At 40.9% G+C, this 27,156-nt stretch overlaps 1 protein-coding gene across 2 annotated transcripts in view; it reads left to right on the top strand.

Moving 5' to 3' along the window:
• The window catches only part of KIAA1109 (KIAA1109 ortholog), a 222,900-nt gene that overhangs the window by 140,865 nt on the left and 54,879 nt on the right, over nucleotides 1-27,156 (top strand). For both annotated transcript variants that reach the window (XM_038398596.2, XM_043513096.1), the window contains exons 45-52: nucleotides 672-847; nucleotides 1,489-1,664; nucleotides 2,358-3,064; nucleotides 5,332-5,577; nucleotides 5,925-6,018; nucleotides 7,738-7,788; nucleotides 16,652-16,858; nucleotides 17,014-17,252. In XM_038398596.2, the coding sequence (XP_038254524.1) occupies nucleotides 672-847; nucleotides 1,489-1,664; nucleotides 2,358-3,064; nucleotides 5,332-5,577; nucleotides 5,925-6,018; nucleotides 7,738-7,788; nucleotides 16,652-16,858; nucleotides 17,014-17,252 (1,896 nt within the window). The remainder of the gene's footprint in view (nucleotides 1-671; nucleotides 848-1,488; nucleotides 1,665-2,357; nucleotides 3,065-5,331; nucleotides 5,578-5,924; nucleotides 6,019-7,737; nucleotides 7,789-16,651; nucleotides 16,859-17,013; nucleotides 17,253-27,156) is intronic.

Here is a 27,156-nt window from a genome sequence, read left to right on the forward strand (position 1 = left end):
CTCACTAATTCATGGAAGCTTTACATTTTAGACCTGCAAATCCTATGTTTTGATCTGGGTGCAATTTATTTTTATTTTTGCACAAATTTACCAAACTAACTTTCAGTATTTTGATATTTAATAAGAGTATGGTATGTTGTTTTCCACAAATAATCTGAGGATCAGCTTGTTGACATGAGCTGTAGATATTTAAATACACTAAATGTCTTGGTAACTCAAAGCACTCTTTGAAGAGCTCTTTTCTAATGTTAGTAGCCTAGTCAAACCCTTGACTTTTAATGACAAAGTGGATGAAGTAATATCTTTTTATTGGACCAACTTTTGAAGGTGAGAGAGAGAAGCTTTCGAGCCCCACAAAGCTCTTCTGAGGTCAGTAGAAGAAGGACTGAAGAAGAGCTCTAGGTGGCTCAAAAGCTTCTCTCTCTCTCTCTCTCTCTCTCTCTCTCACCCACCAACAGAAGTTGGTCCAATAAAAGATATTACCTCACCCACCTTGTTTCTGTAAGATCCAGGGATCAACAAGGCTACAACTTGACTTCTGAGTATTCCCCTTGTTTCTACATAACTATCCTTTTTATGAGTTTTATTCTTTGTCTAGACAACGTAGACTCGCTTAGTGTTATGACTTGCTGTGGTGTTCTGGAGTGTTCATACAGGGATTTATTTTGTAGGTGTTGCACCCAATCTTCCCACAATACCCTCTGCTTCAGACTTCAATACAGTTCTGTCTAGTGACCAGAACACTTTGGATGGGACACATTCTCAGCATAGCACCAGTCAGGATGACATTGCAGGTGTAGAAGAGGGTAACCAGGGATTTCCTGCTGTTCAACTTGCAGATGCACAGGTGTGTATTTAATGAGTTTGGGAGTTTGTTGGGAGGAAAAAATGTTTGATAAAACAAAGTAAAACATAAGGTAGTTGTATTGTTCCACCTTGTATTGTATCAAACAGTATAACCTTGAAAGCTTTGTGAGAGTCTCCTAAGGTTTCCATGAGTGAGGACTAAGAGGGCATTTCCCTTTAAATCTGAAGAGCTAGGGGATTTGTGATAAACTGAATCTGGGTCTTTTGTGTGGAGGGCCTTCCTCTGCAAACTCCTTTCCTTGCCCAGTCAGAAAGCTGGGGCTGCAATTGGATGGAACCCCCTCATCCAGCTATAAATTTAAAGCAACCGGTGGCTGAGATAAACATGCTGCATAAGAGTTTTACTGGGCTTTTTGAGATAAATAGGTTCACTACATTTTTTCTCTATCTAAATCTTGGATTTGTACTTCTTAATAGCAGTACAAATTAAATGAAATTTAAAAGGAAATCTTTATTTTACAATTTATATAGTGGGCCTATCACAAACACCCTAGTTTTATGATTATTATTAATAATAATAATAATTAATAAAAAATTAAAACTCATTTCTGAAGCCAGGAAACAGAAGTATAAAAAATCTTTAGGCAACAGAACTAATTCAGAGACCTTATATTTTTATAGGTTGTTTTCAAACCTCTTCTGAGCCATACAGGAATTCAGTCTCAAGATGCAGTGCCACTGTGCTATAGAATGTATTTCGGAGAGTATCTTTCATTCTCAGGGACTTTGGACTGTCTCAGGGCAGACATTGTTGATTCAGATACAACAAAAGAGAGAAAAAGCAAGAGAGCACGAAGGTATACTATTAAATATTTATTTTTAAATTACATATATATGTGTAATTGCTTTTTCACCATTTCAAGTTCTGTTTTGACTTTCTGAAACGCATCCTCACAGAATGGGAAAACAGTCTTTCATTAAGGTTTAATTTACTGTCACCTGGAAAAGCTACATCCAAAGCATTTTGATACCTTCATATTTCACTTTTAGAAATATAGGTGCAACCTCAGAGACCCAGCTGCTTATTTAGGTTTGAGGTCTATAACAGGAAAGGCTGGAAAAAGGAGCTGGGACTAAGGGGATGGGAGGTAGAGATGTTGGCAAGGTTTAGGATGTTCCAACCCTGTAATGTAATTGTCATTTACTGAATAAAACTATATTACTTCTTTGTTTGCAAAACATTTTAGACAAAACAGGATGGTAAAATTGACAAATTAAACATCAAACTACACATTTCATACAATATAAAATATTGAACCAAAATGACTTTCACTTCTATTGTTTCTACTGTAGTCAATATAGTGTATATGGAAAACTATATAGTAAAAAAATTAATAAACGATAATGCAGAGGTGATCTCCTGAAGGAACTGAATATTGTTATATTACTAGTTATATTACTATTGAACTTTTTATATAAAAGCTATTTATGCTGGCCTTCTCTTCTTTAAAAATCCTTAACTTTTATCTTTTTTTTTTTTTTTTGGTTAGGCAAGGAGCTGTCAATCTTCCCCCACTTGAATTCAAACCGGCATTGATGTTGGAAACTTTTAGCATTAGTGCTGTTGTAATGGAGAAGTCAATGTGTACACCCCAAAACTCCACCAGTGCCCTTTCTTTTCATGACCTGAACAAGCGTTACTACAATACTTTTCACTGTAATTTTACAATTTCCTGCCAGTCCATAAGCCAGCACGTAGATATGGCACTGGTTCGGCTTATTCATCAATTCAGTACAATGATAGATGATATTAAAGCCACACAGACGGACATCAAACTTAGCAGATACACTGCTGGCTCGGCCTCACCAACACCTACCTTTAAAACCCGCAAACATAGAGACTTTCGTTCTTCTGACTTTAGCCGCAGCTCCCGAGGAAGCATCAATGGAGGCAGCAGAGTAAACAATGCAAAGAACAAAAGAACCAATAATGAGAACAATAAAAAAGAATCTCGGAACAAGAATTCTCTTGGGAGATCAGAAAGAAGAACTTCTAAAGTATCCAGGAAGGGTTCAAAGGATGTGGTTGATCACATGACCATTCATATGGATGACTCGGATTCAATTACTGTGTCAGAACAGAGCGAGCCCTCTGCAGAGTGCTGGCAAAATATGTATAAACTGCTGAATTTTTATTCACTTATCTCTGATCCAACCGGGATTTTAGAAAAATCATCTGAAACTTTTGGGCCAACAGGTGAGATGTTCTAGGGTTGAAAATAATTTAATTTACATAGGTTTTTGTAGTACTGAATTCTGATAGATTTTACAAATGGTAAGATTCTTTCCTAAATGATTTACTAAAAGTTGTCAATATTTGTGTAGTTATGCTCAGAAAAATGACTGTAAAATGGAATTATTGGGTTCAGGTTGGCATCTTATTGGCTTCCAAACAAAATGTTTCCTGTTTGCAAGTAAACTTCTGATTTGCTAACTCTGCAAACTCCATGTGATATCTGAAAGTCAAGCTAGTTTCATTTTGTTCCAAGTTTGATACCAAATTCTGCCATTAGGTACCTGTTCAGCTAAGTTGTTTTCAGATTTTGCTCTCTGGGGTGCTTGTGCAGCCCTGTTGTCTTCATTTGGATTGCACTGTGCAACTGAGGGCAGAATTTGTCTCTGTAGTTAAAACTTAGTTAATTCTGTTGATCGGGGAGAGCAGGATAGACTCCTGCTTGCTTTCCAATAGATGCTTTAGCTTGGCAAGGCTGATGCAAGTGCTTTTTTTTTTTTTTTTTTTTTTAATAAAGTGAGTAGGTACAACTCTTAATACTAAGCAGAAACAGAAGTTGAGTAAGGAGGTCATTTTTACTCAGGGCTCGGTGTGGAGTCCCATTTCAGATTGTCCTATGCAGGGGTGAAAGTAAGGGGGTACGGGCCGGTATGGCATACTGGTAAAAGGTAGCTGCCAGGACCGGCCCGTACTGCTGACTTTAAAGACGCCACTGACAGTGGGGGGGGGGAAATAAGTAGCAGCCCCGGGGCCACGATTTAAAAGGGCCCGGGGCTCCAGCCGCCTCTGCCGCTGCCACGGCTGCGCTGGCCAGAGCCCTGCCCTTTAAATTACTGCTGGAGCCACAGGCGGCGCGGGCCAGGGATCACAGATGGACTGGCTGGGGGATGCTGACCCCCCCAGCCCCGCCCCTTCTGCCCGAGGCCTCACCCCTTTTGGGGGGGCCAGAGCGGCCCCGTACTGGTAAAATCTGCGTTTTACTTTCACCCTTGTTCCTATGTTACACATATACTGTTTGAAAAAGGATGAGGTTAATGCACTACAGAACTTTTAGTGTACGCCAGCAGGATCCACACAGGCCAGTTAGTGTGCGACACATTGATGCAAACTAGAATTTACATCCCATTGGTGCGTACTAATACCCTGTATAGATGAGCCCTCAGTCATTTCACAGAGAAAAACTTCAGAACCTTTGTAGAAGTCTAAATTTAAGAAGAGGGTGAAATACTTGCTCCATTGAAAGCAAACTGCTATTGACTTCATTGAGGCCGGGATTTCTCCCAAAGCTTTAGAAGTTGGGTGATCTTCCCATGCATACTGCAGTATATTTGAACACTGAGCACAACAAAATGAATTAAGAAGTGAGTATTAGCCTTATGTCTAAATTACTTTTTGTTGATGAACATTTATATGAATTATATAGCATCAGAAATGTGTTTGGTACTTCAAGTTCTAGGTCATAGACTTCTACGTTGTATTTTGTTTAAAAAAAAAAAATTCTTTAAAATGTAAAACCTAAAAGCAGAGGAAAGTGTTATATTGATGTCAGTGCTTCCACTAGATAGGGAGGAAGTGAGGGAAATCCATTTAATTGACAAATGATAATATCCATAATTCTCTACATGTAAATTCCATTATTACATTTCTTTTAATGTTATGTTTAAAGTGTTTAAAAGGAAACTTATCCTCAAAAACTAAATTACTAGAGATTTCTGGCCATTAAACTGACCAGAAATATTAAGGAAATCTAATTAAAGATGAAATATTTCAAGGGGGCAAATATCTCCTGGTCTTTTTTAAATGTGGTTTACCTGTCTAAAATCTCTCACACCACTTTGTAAGTGGAGGGAGCTATGCCTAATAATTGGGCACAATGGCCGCTGCTCATTATGAAAGCTGATATGTAGTCACATAGGCATGCCAGTGTATTAAATACTCATTCTAGGCTGTAACATTCAGCAAATATTTTTAGTTCAAGGGGATCAGCAATTGTTAGCAGTACAATAATGAAATCATCTGTAATTATATTTATTATTTTATCATTAGTGTCTTGGTTTTTGCCCAGTTGTGACAATGTTACTGGACTGATGTGAGTGACATACCAATGGTTAGCCAGAACATCTCCGCCTTATACAGGAAATAATTCCTAGTTTCAAATACAAATTTAAATAGGTTTCACAATAGATCGTTTACTCAAGTTCTCACTGAACAATTAGTATATATTTGTGCAGGTGTTCGGAGCCCTACTGAACCTGCATGTAGAGTTGTGTTTGAGAATGAACAGGACAATAGCAGTTTGAGCAAGACACAGAGGAAGCGCAGTCTCGTTACTTCTGAACCTCAGCACGTGACTCTAATAGTCTTTGGAATAGGCATGGTGAATCGCACACACCTTGAAGCAGATATTGGTGGACTAACAATGGAATCGGAGCTGAAGAGGATTCATGGAAGTTTCACACTAAAAGAAAAAATGAAAGGTGGGAGAGGTTTTTCTTTGACTAGTAAACGTCTTCCAGGCAATAGCAAATGTATGTAATTATGGTGTAAAAATACACAAGTTTACATAAAATATTTCTTATGTAACATTTATTTAAAACTTCAGAAAACTGAAATATAATGAAAAAACTTTTAGAAAATGAAAGTGTAGCTTACATTTTTGCAACTTTTCTTCACCAGCTAGCGTTTAAATGTGAGGCTATTTAATACAATTATCAAACGTGACATTTACGTTAGCTTGTACTGTATTTTGGCAAGCAATTGACATAAATGGAAGTATTTTACTATATTTCACTATTTCTAAAGTATTTTCTCTTTCCTCTTAAAGATGTACTGCACCAAAAGATGACTGAGACCTGTGCCACTGCTCATATAGGTGGTGTTAACATTGTTCTGCTGGAGGGAATTACACCAAATATCCAGTGAGTGTGAAGCCAAAAACAATTTAAAAATAACAAAAACACATTTGTATAGAAATGGAGAGTCAGCTGTACAGAGAAATGTATGGGACTTGCTTTGGAGGCCGGGGCCCTGATCTTATAATGAGGTCTGAATCAATGCAGTCCCCTTTAAGTCAGTAGAGCTATATGAGCAGCCATGTAGAACTTGTTGTTGGAATGGGTCTCAAGTCTGGCTCCTAAAACTAATCTTTATACAGACACAGACAAGGTTTTTTAAACTAAAGCATAATTTTTTTGTTTCAGGACAACATTTATAGCGAGAGAGCCATTTTTCTTGCCCAGACAATATACAGTGCAAACATTTGTATTTGGAGTAAATCCTGCTCGCATTACATAAATCCATAAAAGTTAATGAGACTATTCATGTGAGTACAATGAGCAGTATTTGGGCTATGGTGAACATACAGTCATCTATAACTATGGCCCCAATCAGTTAAACACTTAGGTATGTACTTAACTATACAGATATGAATACTCCTGTGGACTTTAGTAGGTCTACTCCCATTCACAAAGGGTATGTGGAGAAGAGTTTGCACGATCATTGCCTAAACAAATGAATGGTTGGATTGTGAAAAATGGTAGGAAATAGATCCACTGAATAAAAATATTTTTTCACAGCATCATAGCTTTCTTTGAGCAATTTTCTCCTGCTTTGTGCACTTCCTGCACTCCTACACAGTGACTCAATGACATTATGTGTATCTGCAGTTATTTCTATACTGTTTTTAATAATTACTTTTTAAAAGTTTGTAGAGTTCCTTGAATGGTACATATTGGTTCTTAAATCAGAGTATTTAATCTTTTAATGATGATTCTTCCCATATGAGATCTTCTTGCTTCATAAAGGATGAACTTTTTGACCCCTCATGTTGCATGGTCCTTTAAATTACTTTACCTCTATAAGGTCTATTCTTTACCCCAATACAACTGACAAAATTTTAAAATATCACCTTTTACTCATGAACACCTAGAATGCCTTGCTCAATGTCCATGCAGTTTGCTCTTTTGCTATGTTCACAAACTCAGGTTAGAAGTGCATGCTTGTTTTTCTTTCTTCCTTTCCATTTGAATCTCTTTATATTTGAGTTGCAGAGCACTACAAATAAAATTAAAATTCTTCATAATGTAAATCACTTTCACGCCCTTTCTCAATGTTAGTTGGGTAACCCTCAGTATGCTACTTTGGCCTTTAAAATATGCATAATGGTGAGATGGCTAAGGAGGCTGTCTCATGTGAAAAGTCACTCATGTCTCATTTTTAAAAATAATTCTTGTCCCGTTCTCTCCACTATATAAATTCTAACTAAATATTGCAATATTTTTTCTGTACTAAAAACCTGTATTATTAATATTGTCCATACCCAAATTGCTAAATGTACATATATATTTAACAAGTGTGGATAAAAGCTCTAAACTGTCAGCCATGTAATACTTTAGATGCTGGCTGAAATTAATGTTTCTGTTCAATGCAGTGTCTCTGATCTTGCACACACAAAAATAGGAATGCAACAAAATGGGAAAAATTATTAAAGAAAAACCAGTGTCAACTTGTTAAATTTTAATATATTTTTAGATAATTTGTCATATTGTGGGTTACAAGTATTTAACTAATTTTGCATGAATGTTTATTCTTTATTTGCTTTTTGTTTTTCTTGCTTTCTCTTCAATCTTCATCTGTAGACTGGAGGATTTTCCTACATCTCCTACAAGCACAGCCAAACAAGAGTTTCTGTATGTCATATTATTATGTTTAATGGACTTGCAATTAACATTGTGTTGTGTAGTTAAAGATTGCATTATTACTGTGTTTGAGTGTAGCCAGTTGCTGCTTCATAACGTTCTAGTTGAATAAAACAATAGACTCTGAATTAGTTAGTATGGTCCACTAATTATATACTAAGAAAATGTATGGGTGTTCATTGAACAGTCTACCCTTTTGCCCAATTGTATGCACTGTGCTATAGTTGTTGAAGAACTAGACTGGTTCTAATAACTATTAAAGCCTAATTTTTTGGCTGTTCTTTACGCTCCTACTATATGTTTTAATGATATGAAATAGTGCTGATCCCAGGTAAGAGAACAGGTTAATTAGACCATTCTTATCCCACCGTGGGCCTGCTCTTATTGACTTCACTGTGGGCTTTTTGTCTTTACTTATCTTATTCTTGCATCTAATTAAATATTTGAAACTATAAGTACACATATTAGTTATCTTTAAAAGATACTGTTCTATTTAAAACTTACAGTACTTCCAAATCCATTCCTTAACTTCCACATGTACAGGGGACCCTGTGCCCGTGGGTCTCCCCTTCCCATAGAGAAATGGACTATGTTGTCTTCATGTTCACTTTCTCCCTTGCCGCTGCCCTCAGAGCCAAAGAAGGTCTTCCACAACTCTGGGACTTCACACCAAGAAAAAAGGTTGGGGGTGGGAAGTAGGATAGTGGTCAAAACTGTTACGTTCTTGTCCCTCATTGACTCTGCAGACATCGGGGCAAAAAATGTAAATATGGGCAGAAACTATATTTTCCAAAAGACCTACTTGGTGGGGAGTCCCTTCTTACCATTGATCAACCCCACATACTTTTGTGGGGACTCTGGGGCAACTACCATATGCAGAAGTCTGTGGGCATGAGGGGTGGGGATAATGCTGTGGGATACAGACTTGGCATGGAGCCTCCATGTAGATAGCATCTGGCCTTCTGCTGATTTCTCCTTTCTAACCTCTCCCAAGTTCTGCTGGGTTTGGGGGCCGGCACTGTAGCTTGTTTGATGGTGAGGAAATCTTTCCCTTCTTCCTCCTTCTCCCATCCAGTTCTTCCTCAGCCCAGTGTAACTGGTTCAGGAAGTACTGCAGAATGGAACCTTGGAGCAATTTTCTTCCCTTCAGCCTACTTCCACAGGTTTTCCCATAGAGCTATGAGTTCCAGTTTGCCAAATCACCTTCCAGCTGTTCCCTTTTAGAATGACAATCTATAGAACTGATCCAATACGACAAAAACTACTACTTGAATGAATTATTTGGTGAATAGCTGCAGTGTTGGTTTAATAACATTTGAATAATATTGAGCTAGCTCTAGTGCTATGTAGATATTTTTTTTTTTGTTAGCTGTATAATGCTTGCTAAGAATGAATAGGATGGTGTTTTAAGTGTTCTGAACACCTGCTTTCCATGTTGGCAGCATCTTAGAGCAGACACTTATAGTAAGATACTTGAATTAAATGAAAAATTAAGTACTTGCCCAGGGAGCACAGTTAAATTAGTTGTTAGATATAAAGGAGGTCTAGATTTGTGAGTTTTGAGCTTCAAGTCTGGAACCAGTGAAATGTTGGTTTCTATCATTTTACTTTAATTACATTGGCTCTGTATTTGTTTTTGTGATTTCCTCCCCCTCCTCCCCCCCGCCCCTTTCTGGTACATTAGCTTAATGTTTTTCTTTAAATTGTATTAGAAATACTGCTCACGTTTCAGCACCAAGACAGGGTGTACATTCAGATGTTGTTTTTAAACAGGGAATTTTTTTATCATAGAATTAAACAGTGAATATTTTAATGCTGACTATGACACTTTTTCAATAAATTTTGTAGTGGATGATTGTTTTGGCGTCTTGGCATAGATTGGGGAAACTGCTTCAATGTTCCTCCATGCTGAGAGTTAGATTGATGATGATTCACAAAAAGAAAAGGAGTACTTGTGGCACCTTAGAGACTAACAAATTTATTAGAGCATAAGCTTTCGTGAGCTACAGCTCACTTCATCGGATGCATTTGGTGGAAAAAACAGAGGAGAGATTTATATACACACACAGAGAACATGAAACAATGGGTTTATCATACACACTGTAAGGAGAGTGATCACTTAAGATAAGCCATCACCAGCAGCAGGGGGGGAAAAGGAGGAAAACCTTTCATGGTGACAAGCAAGGTAGGCTAATTCCAGCAGTTAACAAGAATATCAGAGGAACAGTGGGGGGGGGGTGGGAGGGAGAAATACCATGGGGAAATAGTTTTACTTTGTGTAATGACTCATCCATTCCCAGTCTCTATTCAAGCCTAAGTTAATTGTATCCAGTTTGCAAATTAATTCCAATTCAGCAGTCTCTCGTTGGAGTCTGTTTTTGAAGCTTTTTTGTTGAAGGATAGCCACTCTTAGGTCTGTGATCGAGTGACCAGAGAGATAGAAGTGTTCTCCAACTGGTTTTTGAATGTTATAATTCTTGACGTCTGATTTGTGTCCATTCATTCTTTTACGTAGAGACTGTCCAGTTTGGCCAATGTACATGGCAGAGGGGCATTGCTGGCACATGATGGCATATATCACATTGGTAGATGCGCAGGTGAAGGAGCCTCTGATAGTGTGGCTGATGTGATTAGGCCCTATGATGGTATCCCCTGAATAGATATGTGGACAGAGTTGGCAACGGGCTTTGTTGCAAGGATAGGTTCCTGGGTGAGTGGTTCTGTTGTGTGGTGTGTTAACTGCTGGAATTAGCCTACCTTGCTTGTCACCATGAAAGGTTTTCCTCCTTTCCCCCCCCCCGCTGCTGGTGATGGCTTATCTTAAGTGATCACTCTCCTTACAGTGTGTATGATAAACCCATTGTTTCATATTCTCTGTGTGTGTGTATATAAATCTCTCCTCTGCTTTTTCCACCAAATGCATCCGATGAAATGAGCTGTAGCTCACGAAAGTTTATGCTCTAATAAATTTGTTAGTCTCTAAGGTGCCACGGGTACTCCTTTACTTTTTGCCAATACAGACTAACACGGCTGCTACTCTGAAACCTGTCATTATGCAAGGCACTGAATTTAGCCGTATAGAGTGGAAATCTGTCAACTTCATGAAAAAACTCGCACAGATACAGACAGACATCATCTTCCTCTCCAAATGCAAACAGATGGACATCATACCGAAAGGACTGAAGGTAAAAAATCCATTACAATCTACATACCACACAGACTATGCTGACAGCTTGTGCTACACACTTTCAAAGAAACTGCGGAACCACCTGATCAACATCCTCTACAGCAAACAGGGAAAGATTAAGAATGAGCTCTCAAAACTGGATACTCTCATAAAGAACCAACCTTCCACACAAACTTCCTCGTGGCTGGACTTTACAAAAACTAGACAAGCCATTTACAAAACACACTTTGATTCTCTACAAAAGAAAAAGGACACTAAGCTATCTAAACTACTATATGCCACAAGGGGCCACAACAATGGTTCCCGTAACCCACCCAGCAATATTGTTAATCTATCCAACTATACTCTTAGCCCAGCGGAAGAATCTGTCCTATCTCGGGGCCTCTCCTTTTGCCCCTCCACCCCCACGAACATGATACAGTTCTGTGGTGACCTAGAATCCTATTTTCGACGTCTCAGACTCAAGGAATATTTCCAACACACCTCTGACCAACATATTAACCCACAGAGACCTTCCTGCCAACACTACAAAAAGAAGGATTCTGGGTGGACTCCTCCTGAAGGTCGAAACAGCAGCCTGGATTTCTACATAGACTGCTTCCGCTGATGTGCACGAGCTGAAATTGTGGAAAAGCAGCATCGCTTACCCCATAACCTCAGCCATGCAGAACACAGTGCCATCCACAGCCTCAGAAACAACTCTGACATCATAATCAAAAAGGCTGACAAAGGAGGTGCTGTCGTCATCATGAATAGGTCGGAGTATGAACAAGAGGCTACTAGGCAGCTCTCCAACACCGCTTTCTACAAGCCATTACCCTCGGATCCCACTGAGAGTTACCAAAAGAAACTACAGCATTTGCTCAAGAAACTCCCTGACAAAGCACAAGAACAAATCGGCACAGACACACCCCTGGAGCCCCGACCTGGGGTATTCTATCTGCTACCCAAGATCCATAAACCTGGAAATCCTGGACGCCCCATCATCTCAGGCATTGGCACCCTGACAGCAGGATTGTCTGGCTATGTAGACTCCCTCCTCAGGCCCTTCGTTACCAGCACTCCCAGCTATCTTTGAGACACCACTGACTTCCTGAGGAAACTACAGTCCATTGGTGATCTTCCTAAAAACACCATCCTAGCCACTATGGATGTAGAAGCCCTCTACACCAACATTCCACACAAAGATGGACTACAAGCCGTCAGGAACAGTATCCCCGATACTGTCACGGCTAACCTGGTGGCTGAACTTTGTGACTTTGTCCTGACACATAACTATTTCACATTTGGTGACAATGTATACCTTCAAATCAGCGGCACTGCGATGGGTACCCGCATGGCCCCACAGTATGCCAACATTTTTATGGCTGACTTAGAACAACGCTTCCTCAGCTCTCGTCCCCTAATGCCCCTACTCTACTTGCGCTACATTGATGACATCTTCATCATCTGGACCCATAGAAAAGAAGCTCTTGAGGAATTCCACCATGATTTCAACAATTTCCATCCCACCATCAACCTCAGCCTGGACCAGTCCACACAAGAGATCCACTTCCTGGACACTACGGTGCTAATAAGTGATGGTCACATAAACACCACCCTATATCGGAAACCTACTGACAGCTATTCCTACCTACATGCCTCTAGCTTTCATCCAGATCATACCACTCGATCCATTGTCTACAGCCAAGCGCTACAATATAACCGCATTTGCTCCAAGCCCTCAGACAGAGACAAACACCTACAAGATCTCTATCATGCGTTCCTACAACTACAATACCCACCTGCTGAAGTGAAGAAACAGATTGACAGAGCCAGAAGAGTACCCAGAAGTCACCTACTACAGGACAGGCCCAACAAAGAAAACGGAACGCCACTAGCCATCACCTTCAGCCCCCAACTAAAACCTCTCCAACGCATCATCAAGGATCTACAACCTATCCTGAAGGACGAGCCATCGCTCTCTCAGATCTTGGGAGACAGACCAGTCCTTGCTTACAGACAGTCCCCCAATCTGAAGCAAATACTCACCAGCAACCACACACCACACAACAGAACCACTCACCCAGGAACCTATCCTTGCAACAAAGCCCGTTGCCAACTCTGTCCACATATTTATTCAGGGGATACCATCATAGGGCCTAATCACATCAGCCACACTATCAGAGGCTCGTTCACCTGCGCATCTACCAATGTGATATATGCCATCATGTGCCAGCAATGCCCCTCTGCCATGTACATTGGCCAAACTGGACAGTCTCTACGTAAAAGAATGAATGGACACAAATCAGACGTCAAGAATTATAACATTCAAAAACCAGTTGGAGAACACTTCAATCTCTCTGGTCACTCGATCACAGACCTAAGAGTGGCTATACTTCAACAAAAAAGCTTCAAAAACAGACTCCAACGAGAGACTGCTGAATTGGAATTAATTTGCAAACTGGATACAATTAACTTAGGCTTGAATATAGACTGGGAATGGATGAGTCATTACACAAAGTAAAACTATTAACCCATGGTATTACTCCCTTCCCCCCCCACTGTTCCTCTGATATTCTCGTTAACTGCTGGAATTAGCCTACCTTGCTTGTCACCATGAAAGGTTTTCCTCCTTCCCCCCCCGCTGCTGGTGATGGCTTATCTTAAGTGATCACTCTCCTTACAGTGTGTATGATAAACCCATTGTTTCATGTTCTCTGTGTGTGTGTATATAAATCTCTCCTCTGCTTTTTCCACCACATGCATCCGATGAAGTGAGCTGTAGCTCACGAAAGCTTATGCTCTAATAAATTTGTTAGTCTCTAAGGTGCCACGGATACTCCTTTTCTTTTTGCGAATACAGACTAACACGGCTGCTACTCTGAAAAGAATATCAGAGGAACAGTGGGGGGTGGAGAGGGGGGGCGAAATACCATGGGGAAATAGTTTTACTTTGTGTAATGACTCATCCATTCCCAGTCTCTATTCAAGCCTAAGTTAATTGTATCCAGTTTGCAAATTAATTCCAATTCAGCAGTCTCTCGTTGGAGTCTGTTTTTGAAGCTTTTTTGTTGAAGGATAGCCACTCTTAGGTCTGTGATCGAGTGACCAGAGAGATTGAAGTGTTCTCCAACTGGTTTTTGAATGTTATAATTCTTGACATCTGATTTGTGTCCAGATACAAGAATTATAACATCAAAAACCAGTTGGAGAACACTTCAATCTCTCTGGTCACTCGATTACAGACCTAAGAATGGCTATCCTTCAACAAAAAAGCTTCAAAAACAGACTCTAATGAGAGACTGCTGAATTGGAATTAATTTGCAAACTGGATACCAATTAACTTAGGCTTGAATAGAGACTGGGAATGGATGAGTCATTACACAAAGTAAAACTATTTCCCCATGAAGAAAAGGAGTACTTGTGGCACCTTAGAGACTAACCAATTTATTAGAGCATAAGCTTTCGTGAGCTACAGCTCACTTCATCGGATGCATCCGATGAAAATGCATCCGATGAAGTGAGCTGTAGCTCACGAAAGCTTATGCTCTAATAAATTTGTTAGTCTCTAAGGTGCCACAAGTACTCCTTTTCTTTTTGCGAATACAGACTAACACGGCTGCTACTCTGAAACCTATTTCCCCATGGTATTTCTCCCCCCCACCTCACCCCCCACTGTTCTTCTGATATTCTTGTTAACTGCTGGAATTAGCCTACCTTGCTTGTCACCATGAAAGGTTTTCCTCCTTTCCCTCCCCCGCCCTGCTGCTGGTGATGGCTTATCTTAAGTGATCACTCTCCTTACAGTGTGTATGATAAACCCATTGTTTCATGTTCTCTGTGTGTGTATATAAATCTCTGCTCTGTTTTTTCCACCAAATGCATCCGATGCGGTGAGCTGTAGCTCACGAAAGCTTATGCTCTAATAAATTTGTTAGTCTCTAAGGTGCCACAAGTACTCCTTTTCTTTTTGCGAATACAGACTAACACGGCTGCTTCTCTGAAATTGATGATGATTGAACAGCTAGTTGAGTCAATATTTTGAAACATTGATGTAAGGCATGTATTCTGGGCTGACTCACGTCCTTATGGTGCTGGAGTGTTGTGTGGTTGAGGGAAAGACATAGGTAGGGAACATAATTCTGTCCCGTGTTAATTTCTGGTTGGAATGAGATTTACGGGAACACTAACATAAACAGAGTGGTATTTTTTTTAATGGCCATATGTGTTTTATATTTTTTAAAAGCTAGAACAAAACACACACATCCAATTTTGAAGGAAAGCATATTTGCCTAATACTGTTCTGAAAACGTTAATGAACAAATTCGGACTTTTCCTCCTTGGAAGTGTCTTCCACATTTCTGTGAGAGCACCTTATAAAAAAAATTAAAAATCCTCTCTACCCCTGAATTTTAATCCATGACAATCTGGGTCCCTTAAAGCTGCTGCCTTCCTTCTAGCCATGGGATTGTGAACAAGAACTTCCTTTAACTCCCAGCAATATCTATTCTTAATCTGCTAACCTAGTGTTAGAACAGATGTTTGGAAGGCCTGTGATTGAATTAGAGTGACACAGTTCTCTCCTGCTGTGAGCAGAAAAAACACTGCCTTTGTTGTACTCCCACCTCTTGGGTTCTTTGAGCTAGCTGGGCCTTTGGAATAGTGTTGGAGAATAACACTTGAAATAACTTTTAATTACTTTAACCTTACCCCTGTGAAGATAATCTACATAAATACTATGAGATCAGGTTGCCCAAAAAAATAAATCACATTTTTCCTCTTAACTTTATCATTGTAATATTAATACTGTGAAGAATATTACAGTTATAACCCTTAGAGAAAATTGCTGCTCAAATCATCAGAGCTGAAAGTTGAAAATTTCATTCTATACTAATTGGCAAACTATATTGCTAATATATTGCCTCTTCTAAATTATATTCCTAGCATATGTATTAAACACTAATAGAGTATGCCATAGTACTTGAAATCTTGTCTGAGTAAAATTCCAATAACTGACCACAAAGATGAGAAATAGTCATGGATTTGTTGTTCTTTATAACACGGTTGTTGAGGATGAAAAACACTGTTAGAATTACAAACACATAGTGCAATTGTTTCTTTCACAGCTGTATTATGTGATAACACTTTTGAAATTAGTGTAGTTTGAAGTTTACATTTGTGAAGTTAGGGCCATTTAAACTTGAATATTCCTACACCAAAAAAGCAAATTGTTTGGTACATATTAACTACAAATTGAGACAGAATCCTGTCGAGTAGTCTAGTAGTTAAAATAGTCTCTCTGAGTAGCTGAGGATGAAATAGGTGATAGAATCACAATTGTGTTCATTGTATGTATAGTGTGTGTATGCAGTCTACTGTGTATAATAAATTATCTTATATTTCATTCTTATAATAGTTGAACAGACATTTTGCTATGCATGCCTTATAATTTTGTTAAATGTAATAAACAGCATAAACTGGATAGTTGCTTATACAGCATGTACTGCATCTGCGTGTGCATAAGTAGAAACTAAGTAGGCATGTATATTTATAAATTGCTAATACAAGTGTATTCATCTTAATACTTGATGATTCAGTTAATTTGTTGTTGAAAAGCTATATCAATGTATATATTTAAATATTTTGAGAAAAGGATGCAAATAACCATATTTTGTTGTTCGTTAGAACTGTAGTCAAATGCAGTATTGCCAAATCACAGGCTCTTTATAGTGCCCAACGAGGATTGAAAACAAATAATGCTGCAGTGTTGAAAGTGGGAGCTATCAGCATCAACATTCCTCAACATCCTGCAACTCTACATAGTATGATGGTGCGCAGTTCTCACCAGCTTTCCAAACAGATCTCAGACCTCATCAGGCAACCATCTACAGCGTAAGTTTTGCTTTATTTGCCATCCTGTATGGACCTATCTTACTTTCTGTCCTCTTACGGGCTAATGCTGCTCTGTGGGAGAATCAGGCCAACACTGTATAATGAATACATTAGGATATCTAATAGTTGTTTCTGGTATCTCTTCTTCTAAATAGCCCACAGCCTGCAAAAGAAGATGTTGCAACTCCATTGCCCTCTGAAAAGACACCAACAAGTGTTAATCAGACTCCAGTTGAAACCAATGAATTTCCACAGCTGCCGGAAGGCTTAGAGAAGAAACCCATAGTTCTTAAATTCAGTGCCATGATAGATGGTATAGCTATTGGAGCAGCACTCTTGCCATCTCTAAAAGCAGAATATAAGATGGGAAGAATGAGAAGTCACGGAATGACAGGTAACCATAGGCAATGACTCGGATGGAAAAATATTAGCGGGTGCTAACACCCTCCGGTAGCCAAGCTCCCCTTCCTCCCTCCCACCCTAGACTTGCCGGTGTCCCTGCCAATCAATTCCTCCTCCTCCCTCCCAGCGCCTCCCACCTGCAGCGGATCAGCTGTTCCACGGTGTGCAGCAGACACGGGAAGGGAAGGGGAGGAACGGGGAAGGGGTGCGCTTTGGGGAGGGGGCAGAACAAGGTGGAGTGGGGGCAGGAAGAGAGGGGCAGAGTGGGGATTTGAGGGAAAGGGTGGAGTAGGAGCGGGCCCTGGGTGCACGGGTGGGAGCTTGGGGGAAGTGGTGGAGTAGGGGCAGGACCTGGGGCAGAGTTGGGGTTGAAAACCCCCAGGGACAGTTGGAAGCCAGTACTCCATGAAACTTTGAAAAGATCGTGGTCACTTTTTAACATTGATTTCGTTAGAAAAGATCAAATGTGACATTATGGATTCCTATTCAGTTTTATGGTAATAATACCTTTTTAATCCATAGATTCATAGATACTAAGGTCAGAAGGGACCATTCTGATCATCTAGTCCGACCTCCTGCACAGCGCAGGCCACAGAATCTCACCCACCCACTCCTATGAAAAACCTCACCCATGTCTGAGCTATTGAAGTCCTTAAATCATGGTTCAAAGACTTCAAGGAGCAGAGAAGCCTCCCTCAAGTCAACCATGCCCCATGCTACAGAGGAAGGCGAAAAACCTCCAGGGCCTCTCCAATCTGCCCTGGAGGAAAATTCCTTCCCGACCCCAAATATGGCAATCAGCTAAACCCTGAGCATATGGGCAAGATTCACCAGCCAGATACCCAGGAAAGAATTTTCTATAGTAACTCAGATCCCATCCATCTAATATCCCATCTCAGGGGATTTGGTCTATTTACCCTGAATATTTAAAGATCCATTACTTACCAAAATCCCATTATCCCATCATACCATCTCCTCCATAAACTTATCGAGTAGAATCTTAAAACCAGATAGATCTTTTGCCCCCACTGCTTCCCTTGGAAGGCTATTCCAAAACTTCACTCCTCTGATGGTTAAAAACCTTCGTCTGATTTCAAGTCTAAACTTCCTGGTGGCCAGTTTATACCCATTTGTTCTTGTGTCCACATTGGTGCTGAGCTGAAATAATTCCTCTCCCTCTCCTGTATTTATCCCTCTGATATATTTATAGAGAGCAATCATATCTCCCCTCAACCTTCTTTTAGTTAGGCTAAACAAGCCAAGCTCCTTAAGTCTCCTTTCATAAGACAAGTTTTCCATTCCTCGGATCATCCTAGTAGCCCTTCTCTGTACCTGCTCCAGTTTGAATTCATCCTTTTTAAACATGGGAGACCAGAACTGCACACAGTATTCTAGGTGAGGTCTCACCAGTGCCTTGTATAACGGTACTAAAACCTCCTTATCCCTACTGGAAATGCCTCTCCTGATGCATTCCAAAACCGCATTAGCTTTTTTCACAGCCATATCACATTGGCAGCTCATAGTCATCCTATGATCAACCAATACTCCAAGGTTCTTCTCCTCTTCCGTTACTTCTAATTGATGCGTCCCCAACTTATAACTAATTCTTGTTATTAATCCCTAAATGCATAACCTTACACTTCTCACTATTAAATTTCATCCTATTACTATTACTCCAGTTTACAAGGTCATCCAGATCCTCCTGTATAATATCCCGATCCTTCTCCGAATTGGCAATACCTCCCAGCTTTGTATCATCTGCAAACTTTATTAGCACACTCCCACTTTTTGTGCCAAGGTCAGTAATAAAAAGATTAAATAAGATTGGTCCCAAAACCGATCCCTGAGGAACTCCACTGGTAACCTCCCTCCAACTGACAGTTCGCCTTTCAGTAGGACCCGTTGCAGTCTCGCCTTTAACCAATTCCTTATCCACCTTTTGATGTTCATATTGATCCCCATCTTCTCCAATTTAACTAATAATTCCCCATGTGGCACGGTATCAAATGCCTTACTGAAATCTAGGTAAATTAGATCCATTGCATTTCCTTTATCTAAAAAATCTGTTACTTTTTCAAAAAAGGAGATTAGGTTGGTTTGGCACGATCTACCTTTTGTAAAACCATGTTGTATTTCGTCCCATTTACCATTGACTTCCATGTCCTTAACTAATTTCTCCTTCAAAATTTTTTCCAGGACCTTGCATACTACAGATGTCAAACTAACTGGCCTGTAGTTACCTGGATCACTTTTTTTCCTTTCTTAAAAATAGGAACTATATTAGCAATTCTCCAATCATTTGGTACTATTCCTGAGTTTACAGATTGATTAAAAATTCTTGCTAATGGGCTTGCAATTTCAGGTGCCAATTCCTTTAATATTCTTGGATGAAGATTATCTGGGCCCCCCGATTTAGTCCCATTAAGCTGTTTCAGTTTCGCTTCTACCTCTGATATGGTAATATCTACCTCTATATCCTCCTTCCCATTTGTCATGCTACCATTATCCCCAAGATCCTCTTTAGCCTTATTAAAGACTGAGGCAAAGTATTTGTTTAGATATTGGGCCATGCCTAGATAATCTTTAACCTCCGCTCCGTCCTCAGTGTTAAGCAGCCCCACTTCTTCCTTCTTAGTTTTCTTCTTATTTATATGGCTATAGAACCTTTTACTATTGGTTTTAATTCCCTTTGCAAGGTCCAACTCTACTCGACTTTTAGCCTGTCTCACTTGATCCCTACATGTTCTGACCTCAATAAGGTAGCTTTCCTTGCTGATCCCTCCCATCTTCCACTCCCTGTATGCTTTCTGCTTCTTCTTAATCATCTCTCTGAGATGCTTGCTCATCCAGCTTGGTCTACAACTCCTTCCTATGAATTTTTTCCCCTTTCTTGGGATACAGGCTTCCGATAGCTTCTGCAGTTTTGATTTAAAGTAATCCCAGGCCTCCTCTACCTTTAGATCCATAAGTTCTTCAGTCCAATCCACTTCCCTAACTAATTTCCTTAATTTTTGAAAGTCAGCCCTTTTGAAATCAAAAACCCTAGTTGCAGATTTATTTTTGTTAATCCTTCCATTTAGTTTGAACTGAATTAGCTCATGATCACTTGAGCCAAGATTGTCCCCTACAACCATTTCTTCTATGAGGTCCTCGCTACTCACCAAAATTAAATCTAAAATGGCATCCCCTCTAGTCGGTTCAGCAACTACTTGATGAAGGAATCCATCAGCTATCGCATCTAGGAAAATCTGAGCCCTATTATTATTACTAGCACTGGTCCTCCAGTCTGTATCTGGGAAGTTAAAGTCTCCCATGATCATGCAGTTTCCATTAGTATTTACTTTATTAAAGACATTAAAAAGGGCTTTATCCATATCCAAATTAGATCCCGGAGGTCTATAGCACACCCCAAGCACTATGATAGGAGAGGCTTTACTAGTTTTCTTCCCCAATGTAATTTTTGCCCAGACAGACTCTGTCTTATCCATTGCATCGCTTCTTATTTCTTTACATTCTACCTCATCATTGATATACAATGCTACTCCACCCCCTTTACCTTTGTTTCTGTCTTTCCTAAAGAGCACATACCCTTCAATACCTGTAGTCCAGTAATGACTACTATTCCACCATGTTTCTGTTATCCCTATAATATCTGGTTTCACTTCCTGCACCAGTAGCTCTAGTTCCTCCATTTTGTTACCTAGACTCCTCGCATTGGTGTATAAACATCTTAATTTTTGCTGTTTGGCCTCGCTCACATTTTGTACCCTAATAGGCACAGTCATTCTACATCCAGTATAACCTATTAGACTAGTATCCACACCGCCCTCACTCCTTATATACATTCTCCTACCCACGGCTGTATCCATTCTTACTTCATCTTCTTCCCTCTCAATGCTAAAATCTGGCGTGGAGATTTTCTGGACATCTCCCATCCATCTCCCCCCAATTCCTAGTTTAAAGCTCTCTTTATCAGTTGTGCCAGCCTCGATCCTAGAAGTCTATTTCCTTCCCTACTCAGATGAAGTCCATCCCGAGAGAACTGACCTCTGTCCGTGAATGCCTCCCAGTGGCCATACATCCCAAAGCCCTCCTTATAGCACCACTGCCTAAGCCATCTGTTGACAGTCATAATCTTGTCAGACCTTTGTTGCCCTTCTCTAAGAACAGGAAGGATCCCGCTAAAGGTCACCTGAGCCTCAATTTCCTTAAGCGTCTTCCCCAGCCTAGCATAGTCTCCCTTAATACTTTCCAGCGAGAATCTAGCCGTATCATTTGTTCTCACGTGAAGGATAATTAGGGGATTCTTTCCCGCTCCCTTTAGGATCCTTTTAAACCTCAGGTCTACATCCCGTATCTTAGCACCCGGAAGACAGCACACCCTTCTATTCTCAGGATCAGCTCTAGTTACAGGCTTGTCTATTCTTCTCAATAAAGAGTCCCAGATCACATAGACCTGCCTCTTCCTGGTGACAGTGCTATTCTCCAGTGTCTCCCCTGTTCCCTCTGGCTGCAAGTTCTTTCCATTCCTATTTTCCCTTACAATCTTCTTCAACCCATCCTGTATCCTCCTGGGGCTCATATTTGGTGTAGTCTCCCTTGACTCTTCCCCTTTTTCTATAGGACTAGCCTCTCTTCTCTTCTTCCTTACCCTTCCACCTTCAACAAGTACCTGCTGAGCCCCTTCTTCTTTTTCCAACTCTGCAAACCTGTTCCTAAGCTCTATTTCTCCTTCACTAGCCCGTCTTTTTCTCTGCCTGGTTCTTTGAGTCACATGTTTCCACTGACCACTTTCCTCATCCAGTCTCTCCTCAAAATTCCCCAGCCCTGGTTCCATCTGTGAGTCTGAGCTTTTCCCTTCAGATACCTCATATCTTTGCTCCATCATCTGCTCAAACCCCTTTCTAAACTCAACCAGACTTTCCACCTGCATCTCCAAACCTCGGATCTTTTCCTCCATCAGCTCTATCAGACGGCATTTCATGCAGAAAAAACTCTTACCGGTTCCTCCCTCCAGGATCATGTACATATCACAGCTTCCACATCCAGTCATCCTCAATGTGTCTTTCACTACAGGAGTCACTCCCACAGCTGCCTCTGTATCTGTCATCTCCTTCCCACCTAAATCCTGTTAATCTGGGAAACACAAGCCACACCAAAAAGACCACCCTCCCCCAGCAAAAGCAAACCCCAAACAAGCGCCACAATCCAAACCCCCCTTACAACTCCCACTCAAACTCCCCTGTTTAGAGCTCTGTTTGTTAGCTCCTGTGCTGCTGCAGCTGTCTGTGCCGCTGCCTGACTGGCTGGCTACCTTTATAGGGCCCCTAGTCAGAAGCCCCACCTCCTAGGCAGGGCTCAGCTGCTCTCCCAGCACAAAACCCCTACACACACACACACACACACACACACAAATACTAAAAATACAAAACCAAGTACAACTACCTTCTCCTCCAACAGAACTCCCACTCAAACTCCCCTGTTTAGAGCTCTGTTTTCTAGCTCTTGTGCCGCTGCAGCTGTCCAGTTGCTCTTTGTTTTTTCTTGTGGCTATGAATTTATATGAACAGGTTAGTATGAGAGAATTTATATTAATAAGGAACCAGAATATAGTAAAAATCAATCCTGCAGATATGACTATTTAGTGTATTAAAATAAAATAGGAGGCTAGTTCTAGTAGACTTTCTTATAAAGAATAATTGCACAAGGCAGAAGCCAATGAGGACAGATACAAGAGTCTGGAATTTTTGACCAAGTGGCTGCAACTTCATTAATTCCATAAAAGGATAATTTCTCAGGCAACCTGTCCTAGCAGCAGTGAAACCAGGAAGAACATCCGTGCTCCTGCCTTCTTCCTATTGGTTGAGCATATCCTGAGCATCACTGTCCCAGGTCTTAACAATTCCCTGTCATAATCTGTTTTACCCCAAAGTTTATCGTGGCTTGCAACCTAGAACAGCTTACTGCCTAGGAACCCCTGGTCTAATAGAGATAGCTCAGGTTTGCACACAAATCCAATATCTTTTCCTGAGAAAACTGTGTTGATGCCTAATTCTTAAGGGAAGAATGGAGGCGTCCAAAACTCGCCCAGACTCTGTGATTTTTGGGAGAACCAGTCACAACCATTATCTGCCTTGGTGGAAAGTGAGGTTTGAAACCTCTGCTGCCAGGACCTACTAGACAAAGCTGTGATTCTGTGAAATAAAAAGCATATTAATAAACCAAACAGAATTCATACTGATTCATCAAAAAACACTGTCATGTACACTAACTGCAAACTGACCACATAATTTGCACACCAAGAGTGGAAAATATATGAACACCACATCTAGAAGTGTGAAAGTTACTGAAAGGTAAGTAACCCATTTCTCCAATTGGGTGTCAACATGTACCTCATGTGCAAGAGATTGGAGTGTATTGAATAGCAGTATCTGTCAGGGCCATGCATGTGATCTGTACCACCTTATGTTCCTGTGCAACAGCATAAAAGGCAGAGCAGCCAGAACTGTCCCTCAGTTCCTTGTTACTTCCTATGGCATCAAGACAGAACCTAACAAGTATCTGACCCAGTACTCTTGTGAGCTCCAAAACCTGTGTTTTTGTGCCTATTGCTACCCCTTATGATGGATTCTAAGCATTCAGATTTGAAACCCTACCCATCCTATGACTTCATCATCCCCCTCATAAATGGACACAGTTGATGATTTTTCTTCTTGGGACAGAGTCACATCCTGGACAGGTGTTCTGTGTGCCAGTTGTCTCTTGGAAGATTCTCAAGTCCAGGTACACTTGGCTCAAATTACAGTTGATAGAGAAGTCCAAGCTTTTGACCTTGAGGAGATGCTAACAGCTACACTGGAGTCAAATCAGTTTTGGCCAGCACTTCCACTAAAATTTGAGGCCAGTGAGAGGAGGGAACTGAAGAAAGTCAGTGTTGAGGCTGCTGGTGCCAATCTTGGCACTGCCAACTTCAGCGCCAACAGGTCTGGCGCCTAGTCCCCTGACACTGAAGAATGACTACAGGAGGCAAGGCAGGATGGAGTACAAACATAGTTCCAAGCATTATGTGGACTCCATGTGCCACTCCTCCAAAGACAAAGCCTCCAAATGCTTTGATTTCCAAATTGGAGGAGGCCAGCTGGTCAGTCAGTGTGGCACATGGGGATGAAGGCCCGGTGCTGACCTTTTTACTGGGCATGGCAACTGGCACCATTAGCTGAACCTGTCAAGGATTAGTGTTACACCTCCAGGGAAGACACACATTCCACACCAAAGCACTGAGACCTACACCACTCTTTGGCCCTCCGTTCATACCTCTCATCACCTTCTTCGACCTACTCATTCTCACTGTCTCGGGTAGAGATCACTCTCACCTACCATCAGAGAGTATTGTGACCCTAGGCAGGGTTCTTGAGGCTATCCATTTTGAGCCCCAATTCTAGGGAGATGTGAATGGCACTGGATCAGACAATATCAACCCAGTCATTACCTCTGTAGCATACTGCTCTGTCTGTATTGGCCATATTGGGAACCACTGTTGCATATGTCCCAGAGCAGATCCCCCTCCCACGCATCAAGGAGGAAATCCTACTCCCCGGCAGCATCAATAGCTGGCCACCCAGAGACTGACATCAGCATCTAGGAGTAGACAATAATGAAGGGAGAGTAACAATCTAAGGAATGATCATTGTTGCCAGATGAAGTGGTGGCAATTGTCCCAGTGCCTATGGTTGATGACATTATGGTTTTCCAGGACCTCCTGTCCTAAATCGCAGAGACCCTGGATGTTGAAACCACACTAACCTAGGAGAGGTCTCTTAAGCTCTTTGATATACTGAGGTCAACAACCCTGGCCATGTTTCAGAGTAGCAGCCGTGTTAGTCTGTATTCGCAAAAAGAAAAGGAGTACTTGTGGCACCTTAGAGACTAACCAATTTATTAGAGCATAAGCTTTCGTGAGCTACAGCTCACTTCATCGGAATGCATCCGATGAAGTGAGCTGTAGCTCACGAAAGCTTATGCTCTAATAAATTTGTTAGTCTCTAAGGTGCCACAAGTACTCCTTTTCTTTTTGCGAACCCTGGCCATGTTTGTTTTCATGATCAACAAAGACATACTTACACTGGTAAAGTGTAGCAGACCTCTGCCATTCTGCCCCCCACATCTAACTGAGTGGAAGAGAGATACCAGGTGCTTCCAAAGCACTTTGAACACTTTGTGCATACACCCAAATGCTGTCTCTGATCATGTTGTCAGTCCAAGAAAAGTCTGGGCCACAAAAGGATCCCAAATAAAGCTCAACTTCTTCAGGATGTATTCTTCCGCTTCATTGCAACTTCACATTACAGATTACCTGGCCATGTTCGGATCCATGTCCGCTTGTAGAGCAGTTCTGGCCACCATTTAGCTGCCTTATGCTCTCCGTCACTTTCTTCCTGTTTTTCTGTAGAATTTTGAACAAGAAGGGGGAGGCTTTCCCAGAGGAATAAGTTACATACAAAGGAGGAGGACATCATTCAACTCCCAGAGCAAACAGCCTGAATATCCTCCAAGGAGAAGATCTTGATGCTCCAGGAGATAGCCATCTTTGTCCTTTGTTCACCATGCACAGTCACAGAGTCAGCACATGTGATGGGAGTATTTGGCTCTAATGTGGCTCCCGTCAAAAGCCTGCCAGCACTTTAAGGAACTGTCTTGCCCCTCTCCAACACTCTTGGTCTACTGTCACAACAGACTAGTGGGTATGGACATTTTGCCCATGACTACCCTATTTGTTTCCACAGTTGACCCTCTCCCCCCAGCCCAGTTGCTCTTCACAAAAGCAACCTTTCTCACAAGAGCCTGTTGCAAAACACAGTGACCTTAGTGGGAATATCTCAGGTGTAAAGAGAAGAAGAGGCTTCTGCTTATAATATTTCCTTATCTAAAGAAAACAGGGGTCCTTTGTTCTTTCCTAGACCTCAGGAGACTGAATAAATATTTACACCACCTCGGATTCAAAATGCTAACACTTAAGTCAGTCATTCCATCCAAGATGCGCCATTCACTTGGCCCATAGGAAGTACTTGAGATTCACAATGGAGCCCAATCACTACTAGTACAAATTTCAGAGTAGCAGCCGTGTTAGTCTGTATTCGCAAAAAGAAAAGGAGTACTTGTGGCACCTTAGAGACTAACAAATTTATTAGAGCATAAGCTTTCGTGAGCTACAGCTCACTTCATCGGATGCATTTGGTGGAAAAAACAGAGGAGAGATTTATATACACACACACAGAGAACATGAAACAATGGGTTTATCATACACACTGTAAGGAGAGTGATCACTTAAGATAAGCCATCACCAACAGCGGGGGGGGGGGGGGGGAAGGAGGAAAACCTTTCATGGTGACAAGCAGGTAGGCTAATTCCAGCAGTTAACAAGAATATCAGAGGAACAGTGGGGGGTGGGGTGGGAGGGAGAAATACCATGGGGAAATAGTTTTACTTTGTGTAATGACTCATCCATTCCCAGTCTCTATTCAAGCCTAAGTTAATTGTATCCAGTTTGCAAATTAATTCCAATTCAGCAGTCTCTCGTTGGAGTCTGTTTTTGAAGCTTTTTTGTTGAAGGATAGCCACTCTTAGGTCTGTGATCGAGTGACCAGAGAGATTGAAGTGTTCTCCAACTGGTTTTTGAATGTTATAATTCTTGACGTCTGATTTGTGTCCATTCATTCTTTTACGTAGAGACTGTCCAGTTTGGCCACTCGATCACAGACCTAAGAGTGGCTATACTTCAACAAAAAAGCTTCAAAAACAGACTCCAACGAGAGACTGCTGAATTGGAATTAATTTGCAAACTGGATACAATTAACTTAGGCTTGAATAGAGACTGGGAATGGATGAGTCATTACACA

Source organism: Dermochelys coriacea, chromosome 4 (assembly GCF_009764565.3).
Source record: "Dermochelys coriacea isolate rDerCor1 chromosome 4, rDerCor1.pri.v4, whole genome shotgun sequence".
NCBI classification, from domain to species: Eukaryota; Metazoa; Chordata; order Testudines; family Dermochelyidae; genus Dermochelys; species Dermochelys coriacea.